This window comes from Theropithecus gelada, chromosome 6, assembly GCF_003255815.1.
Source record: "Theropithecus gelada isolate Dixy chromosome 6, Tgel_1.0, whole genome shotgun sequence".
Lineage (NCBI taxonomy): Eukaryota > Metazoa > Chordata > Mammalia > Primates > Cercopithecidae > Theropithecus > Theropithecus gelada.
In genome coordinates, this window is record NC_037673.1 from 130,612,194 (window position 1) to 130,620,484 (window position 8,291).

The 8,291-nt window shown below is 41.4% G+C and overlaps 1 protein-coding gene across 3 annotated transcripts in view; it reads right to left on the reverse strand.

Moving 5' to 3' along the window:
* Positions 1 to 8,291, reverse strand: part of PPP2CA (protein phosphatase 2 catalytic subunit alpha) — a 32,866-nt gene that overhangs the window by 10,327 nt on the left and 14,248 nt on the right. Inside the window, exon 3 of one of the 3 annotated variants that reach the window (XM_025387830.1) lies at positions 3,101 to 3,130. The exons of the other annotated variants lie outside the window; for them this stretch is intronic. Coding sequence (XP_025243615.1) covers positions 3,101 to 3,130 — 30 coding nt within the window. The remainder of the gene's footprint in view (positions 1 to 3,100; positions 3,131 to 8,291) is intronic. 3 annotated transcript variants of the gene reach the window in all.

The window sequence follows — 8,291 nt, forward strand, 5'->3', positions numbered from 1 at the left end:
CACTATACCCTGGATCCTCTTGGCTCAGGGAATCTTCCCACCTCCCACCTCAGTAGCGGGGACCACAGGGACACGCCACCATGGCTGGCTAATTTTCACAAACTTCTCTGTAGAGATGGGGTCTCACCACGTTGCACAGGTGTTCTCGAACTCCTGGGTTCAAGTGATCCTCCAGCCTCATCCTCCCAAGGCTTGGGATTACATGCATAATCTACCTCACCTCAGCCCTGTTTGACTTTTTAAAAACATGTTTTTGGCCAGGCACCGTGGCCCATGCCTATGAGAAAATCATTTGCTCAGCCATCTGAATGACTACTATGTACCAAGTCCCGTGCTAGCAACTGGACATACAGTGGTGAACAAGATGGCTCATTCCCACTACCGTAGAGGGAAGAAGGACCACAAACAAGTAACCAAGCCAAAAGTACACTGTGTTAAGTGTCACAAAGGAAAGGGAAAGGGTAACTGGGAGAGACCTCTTTACATAAGATACCAAAACAAAGTACCAGAGAATTGTTGCTAACGAGCCATGACAACCACAGATGACAAGGACTGGGTTCAAGGCATTGGTAATGCAATCTTAGCTGCACATCAAAAATCCCAATGCCCAGCCAGGCCCAGTGGCTCACAGCTGTAATCCCAGCACTTCAGGAGGCCGAGGTGGGCGGATCACTTGAGGTCAGGAGTTCGAGGTCAGCCTGGCCATCATGGTGAAACCCCGTCTCCACTAAAAATACAAAAAAATTAGCCAGGCATGGAGCTGCATGACTGTAGTACCAGCTACCTGGGAGGCTGAGGCAGGAGAACTGCTTAAACCTGGGAGGTGGAGGTTGCAGTGAGCCAAGATCTCATCACTGCACTCCAGCCTAGGTGACAGATCAAGACTCTGTCTGAAAACAAAAACAAAAATACCAACGCCCATCCCTTCCCCTAATTAATCAAGTAAGAATTGTGGAGAATGGAATCAAACCATCAATAATTTTTAAACACCCCAACCCTTCCTTTCCTCAGTGTGCAACCAAGTTTAAGAACCACTATTTTCAAGTCTTCAAACATTTTTGGGGGCCTATTTCAGGATGCCTACCAACCAGTGACATCCCTAAAGTGACCTAACATTTTACTGAGTTTAGAAGAAATTTCCACTGTGCTTTTTTCAATTTACACTGTGGCTCATGCTTATAATCCCAGCACTTTGGGAGGCTAAGGAGGGTGGACGGCTTGAGCCCAGGAGTTCAAGACCAGGCTGGAGTACAGTGGCGTGATCTCGGCTCACTATAACCTCTACCTCCCAGGTTCAAACGATCCTCCTGCCTCAGTCTCCATGAATAACTGGGACCACAGGTGTGCACCATTATGCCTATTTTGTATTTTTTGTAGAGGTGAGATTTCACCATGTTGTCCAGGCTGGCCTCGAACTCCTGAGCTTAAATGATTTGCCCGCCTCTGCCTCCCAAAGTGCTGGATTACAGGTGTTAGTCACTACAACGGCCTGAGATATCTATTAAGAAATATGTACAACCCATTATTATCAAATCCTACTTCATTTTGAAATTTTTCTCTCCAGGGTAATTCCAGCTTCCCATTAATTATCACGAAAAACCACAAATTCACTAGGCATATTCCATTACCAAGTCTGTCTGGCATTAATACCACATCTAGTGTTTTTTCAGCACCTATCATATATTAATGAAAATAACTGAATGAAATAAGTCCTACACTGAGAAGAAACTTGCCAAAGTTATTCAGAAGTTTTAAAAGGGCATGACATAAGAAAACAGATGGTTATACACCGTGTACATCTTGCCTTGATGTAATTTTCACATTTAAATCTATCAGAAGTTAAATGTTAATATACATCTGTGAATATCTGTTTACCTGCAAGGCTCTCCTCTGTATGAATAGTAAAAAATTGACTTTCAGGACTGCCTGAAGTTCCTTACTACAAGTGACTCAAAATTTCTATTCAAATCATGAAGGAAAATTAAGTCTAAATGCTATTTGTTGCTGTTATTTCAATTTAGGCAAATCACAACGATAAACACATCTATTTTTTAAACTATAGAAATTAGTCATACATTCTTGTAAAAAAAAATTTGGCACAGATAAAATGAAATGTTCCCTTTGAGCACCCTGCACAACCCCAACCCCTTTGGGCACAGTTACCAACAAAATCCTGATGTACAGATGCTCCTCAATTTGTAACACAGCTGCATCCAGATAATCCTATTGTAAACATAATCGAGTCAAAAGTGTGTTTTCAGCTTACAATGCTTTCAATTTATGATACACTTATCTGGATGTAGGGATGTAGTCCCATCATAAACTGAGGGGTATACTGAATGTCTATCACTTTCACACCATCATTAAGTCGAAAAATCGGTGACTGTCTGTATATCCTTTTAAAACTTTGTTTACAAAGTTTACACACATACTGTATGTCTACAGAAACAGTAGTTTTCCTTTGTATTTTTAAACTAGAAACAATATTGTTCAGCAGCCTGCTTTTCTAACAATACATAATAATACATAACATTTATTGAGACAGCTGGTCAATTTCTCATAGGGGAGGCAGAGTATCCCCTGACCAATTACAATGGCAGAGCAGTGTGAAACAACAGCAATATATATCCTAGTATTTTCTCCTTTGTATACATATGCAGGCACATTTCCTGAGAGAAGATACTATGAAGTGAATTTAACTAGTGTATCAGGTAGTTTGATTTTTAAATGTTGACATTACCAAACTGTCCTTTAAAATAAAAAGAACAGTTAACTCTTAAGTGAAATTTCTAACTTGTGAATCCAGAAAAGCTAACCAAAGCTGTTTCTTCCCTTCCTACCAAACTTCACAGATCAGAACAAGTATAATTAAACACTGGCGTTAACAGTGGTATACAGTAGAAGCAATCACCCCTCAGACCAGAGAAAGAAAAATAAAAATTAAATTAAATTAAATTTAAAAATCACCCAATCAACTATTAAGTAGATCTTAACAAAAATGCAACCTTGGAAAGAACCAGTTTTAAGCATGATTTTGGTTGTTTTGTTGTTTTTTTTTTTTTCTTTTTTGGTCTCAACTTACCAGCTCTCAGGTAGTTACTACTACAATAAAACAGACTACACAAGAACACTAGAACAATAAAAGCTACAGATGTTCATAGAAAAGATCATTTTGGGCTGGGTGCGGTGGCTCATGCCTGTAATCCCAAATCCCAATACTTTGCGAGGCTGAGGCGAGTGGATTACCTGAGGTCAGGAGTTCCAGACCCGCCTGGCCAACATGGTAAAACCCTGTCTCTACTAAAAACACAAAACAGCTGGGTGCTGTGGTGCATGGCTGTAATCTCAGCTACTTGGGAAACTGAGGCACGAGAATCGTTTGAACCTGGGAGGCGGAGGTTGCAGTAAGCCAAGATGGCTTCACTGCACTATAGCCAGAGTGACAGAGCAAGACTCCATCTCAAAAAAAAAAAAATCATTTTGGCAAGTGCAGCAGCTCATGCCTGTAATCCCAACACTTTGGAAGGCAAAAGCAGGAGGATGGTCAGCAGTTCAGAGGCCAGCCTGGGCAACAACATATTGAGACCCCTCTACAGAAAATAAAAAAATTAGCCACTGAAGTTTTAGGTACCCAGAAGGCTGAGCTGGGAGAATCGCCTGAGCCCAGGAGTTCAAGGATGCAGTGAGCCGTGATCATACCACCACACTCCAGCCTGGTAGACAGCCATTTAAAAAAAAAAAAAAAAAAATTAAAAATAAAATAAAGATAAGCTGTGCTATCACAAGGACTTAGGCCTTGTAAATCCTGAAAGCACCTAATAAGAGTGGCTTTATGGATCACCTCCAGAGCCTCCAGACCTTTAGGAACCATCATTTTCAAAGGTGGTTACACAATCTCAACTAATTTAATACTCAAAGTAAATGGTAGAACCAGACTTTTAAGTAACTTAATTTTGACATTTGAGGTTTTTTATTTTTAATAACCACCTTTTTACTGTGGCATTTTGACTTCTATAAAGTCTCATGTCACCTGAATTAAGAACTGAAGGACAAGCAAAAGCAAATCACACATACCAAACCTTTTGCTTTCCCTAAAACATTTTTCCAGGATCTCAAATTTCTTAGGTAATATGGTCAACATCTGGGAAAAAAATTAAGATAAAGTTTTTAAAAGAATGTAATTAGGGCTGCACACAGTGGCTCACACCTATAATCCCAGAACTTTGGGAGGCCAAGGCAGGTGGATCACTTGAGGTCAGGAGCTCGAGACCAGCCTGACCAACATAGTGAAACCCCGGCTCTACTAAAAAGCCAGGAATGGTGGCACACACTTGTAATCCTAGCTACTCAGGAGGCTGAGGGCAGGGGCATCACTTGAACCCAATGACCCAAGATCATGCCATTGTACTATAGCCTGGGTGACAGAGCGAGACTCCATCTCAAAAAAAAAAAAGAATATAATTAGTACCATACTGGTTTTCATTTATCAGAACCCTTCTGAAATTCAGTCAAAAGGTATAGACTGAAATGAATGAATTTCAAGCAAACAAAAATTTGGTATAAACTTCCAAGAACAAGGTTAAAACTGGAATGAGGCTATTCTCTTAATAATACCTTATCAAAGTAACTGTGGGAAGTTAAACATCTCACACTGTCCTAGAATCCAAAAAATTTGCAGATTCACTTGAAGGAAAGCAATCTTTAAGGATACTTTTTAAAACCTTTTTTTTTTTTTTTTTTTTTTTGAGACAAGGTCTCAAAAGCACTATCATGGCTCACTGCAGCCTTGATCTCCCACCCAAGCTCAAGTAATCCTCCCACCTGTCTCTGGAGTAGCAGGGACTGCAGGCATGCACTACTGAGGACACTATCTTATTACCAGTATCCTCTCGGCATTCTGGTTTGGATTCAGAAATCCCACAACCTTATTTCCAATCCACTATTAATCAGCTATAAGATAAATGACCCACAGACTCAACATTCTTGAATACAGGCCATCATAACCACTGTAGTAACATGAAATTACAAACAAAGCAGGCTTAAACTAGACTTCATAAATCATCCATGCTGTTTTTCATGGAAGACAACGATTTTGTTTTTGTTTTTGAGACAGAGTTTCGCTCTTGTTGCCTGGGCTGGAGTGCAATGACGCAATCTCGGTTCACTGGAACCTCCGCCTCCTAGGTTCTCCTGCCTCAGCTTCCTGAGTAGCTGGGATTACAGGTGCATGCCACCACGTCCAGCTAATTTTTTTTTTTTTTTTTTTAGTAGAGACAGGATTTCACCATCTTGCCCAGACTGGTCTTGAACTCTGGACCTGAGGTGACCCACCCACCCTGGCCTCCCAAAGGCTGGGATTATAGCCACTGCACCCAGCGGAAGACAATTTTTAAAAGTACATGAACCAAAAACAGATTCACTAACCACTTATCATTTTTGGCTGAGCACAGTGGCTCACGTCTGTAATCCTAGCACTTTGGGAGGCCAAGGCGGATGAATCACTTGAGGTCAGGAGTTTCGAAACCAGCCTGGCCAACATGGTGAAACCCCATCTGTACTAAAAATACAAAAAACTTAGCCAGGCGTGGTGGCGGGCACCTGTAATCCCAGCTACTCAGGAGGCTGAGGTAGGAGAATCATCACTTGAACCTGGGAGGCGAGGTTGCAGTGAGCAGAGACCACGCCACTGCACTCAAGCCTGGGTGACAGAGCGAGACTCCGAGACTCCGTCTCAAAAATAGTAACAGTAATTTCCTTAAGAGCACACAATAACTACAGGCATGCCTCATTTTACTGTGCTTCACTTTACTGCACTTTGCATATGTTGCATTTTTTAATAAATCAAAGCTTTGTGGCAACCCTGTGTGGAGCAAGTCTATCAGCACCATTTTCCCACCATCATGTGCTCACTTCTTGTCTCTCTGTCACATCTTGGTACTTCTAAAATTATTTCAAACCTTTTCATTACTATTATATGTTATGGTGATATGTGATCAGTGATCTTTGATGTTACTATTATTAATTGTTTTGGGGCACTACAAACCGTGCCCATAAGATAATGAAATTAATAAATCTCGTATATATTCTTACTGCTGCTGACCGGCCATTCTGTCTCTTCCTCTCCTTGGGGCTCCCTATCCCCTGAGATACAATATTGAAATTAGGCCAATTAATAACCCTACAATGGCCTCCAAATGTTCAAGTGAAAGGAAGACTTGCATATCTCTCACTTTAAATGAAAAGTTAGAAATTATTAAACTTAGGAGAGGGCATATGGAAACTCAAGACAGGCCTAAAGGTAGGCTTCTTGCACCAAACTGCCAAGGTATAAATGCAAGGGAAAAGTTCTTTAAGGAAATTAGAAATGCTACTTCAGTGAACACACAAGTAGTAAGCCAAACAGTCTCACTGCTGATATAGACAAAGTTTTAGTGGTTTGGATAGATCAAATCAGCCACAACATTCGCTTAAAAGCCAAAGCCTGGCCGGGCGCGGTGGCTCACGCCTGTAATCCCAGCACTTTGGGAGGCTGAGGCGGGTGGATCATGAGGTCAGGAGACCGAGACCATCCTGGCTAACACGGTGAAACCCCGTCTCTACTAAAAATGCAAAAAATTAGCTGGGCGTGGTGGCGGGCGCCTGTAGTCCCAGCTACTCGGGAGGCTGAGGCAGGAGAATGGCGTGAACCCGGGAGACGGAGCTTGCAGTGAGCCGAGATCGCGCCACTGCACTTCAGCCTGGGCGACTGAGCGAGACTCCGTCTCAAAAAAACAAAAAAACCCAAAAAAAAACAAAAAAACCCCAAAGCCTAATTCAGAGGTAGGTCCTAATTCTTCAATTCTATGAAAGCTAATAGAGGTGAGGAAGCTACAGAAGTTAAGCTTAAAGCTAGCAGACTGGCTCAACAGATTTAAGAACCCATTTCCATTAACATAAAAGTGCAAGATGAGGCATCAAGTACTGATACAGAAACTACAACAAGTTTCCCAGGCGATCTACCTAAGTGATGAAGGTGGCTGCACTAAACAACAGGTTTTCAATGTAGACAAAATAGTCCTCTAGTGGAAGAAGATGCCACCTAGGATTTTACTAGCTAGAGAAGTCAATGCCTGCCCTCAAACCTTCAACGGACAGGCTGATTCTTGTTAAAGACTAATGTAGCTGGTGACTTTCAGTTGAAGCCAATGCTCATTCACCATTCTGAAAACCATTTTTAAGTGGTAAGCCATTCTTCAGCACTTAAGAATTACGCTAAATCTACTATGCCTGTGCTCCAAAAACGGAACAACAAGGCCTGGATGACAGCACATCTGCTTACAGCATGGTATACTGAATATTTTAAGTGCATTGTTGAGACCTATTGCTCAGGGGGGAAAAAAAAAAGATTCCTTTCAAAATATTACTGCTCAGCCTGGGCAACATACCAAAACCCCATCTCCACAAAACAATTAAAATATTAGCTGGGCATACTGGTACACATCTGTAGTGCCAGCTACTTGGAAGGCTGTGGCAGGAGGATTGCTTGAGCTAAGTTCAAGATCAGCCTGGGCAACGTGGCAAGACCCTGTCTCTACAAAAAATAAAAATTAGCTAGGGATGGTAGTGAACTCTGTGGTCCCAGCTGTTAGAAAGGCTGAGGCAGAAGAATCGCTTGAGCCCAGGAGTTCAAGGTTCCCATGAGCTATGATGATGTTATCTTAAAATAAGTAAATAAAAGCACAAAATGATTACAACCATGTTATAATTCTTTGCATTAAAAAAAAGCTGAATGAAAAGCCCAGACACAGTGGCTTATGTCTTTGGGAGCCAACGCAGGTGGATGACTTGAGGTCAAGAGTTTGGGACCAGCCTGGCCAACACGGTAAAACCCCACCTCTACTAAAAATACAAAAATCAGCCAGGTAAGATGGCACAGGCCTGTAATCTCAGCTACTTGGGAGGCTGTGGCATGAGAATTGCTGGAACCCAGGAGGTAGAGGTTGCAGTGAGCTGAGATCATGCCACTGAACTCCAGCCTAGGCAACAGTAAGACTCTCTCTCAAAACAAACAAAAAAAATGCTAAAAAAAAAAAACCCATTAAAATGTTAAGATTTCAATGAAAGCTTTAAGATATACAACTATCTTATTCTTACCAACCAGAACTCTTTTCATTTCTATTACCTTTCAGTTTCTACCCACAGAAACCTCTTATTTATAACTGATCAGCATCTCATTGTGTCCTAAAGTTTCATACTCACTAACTCAAGTTTCTACATTATAGTGATTTTTTTTTTTTTTTTTTTTTTTTTTT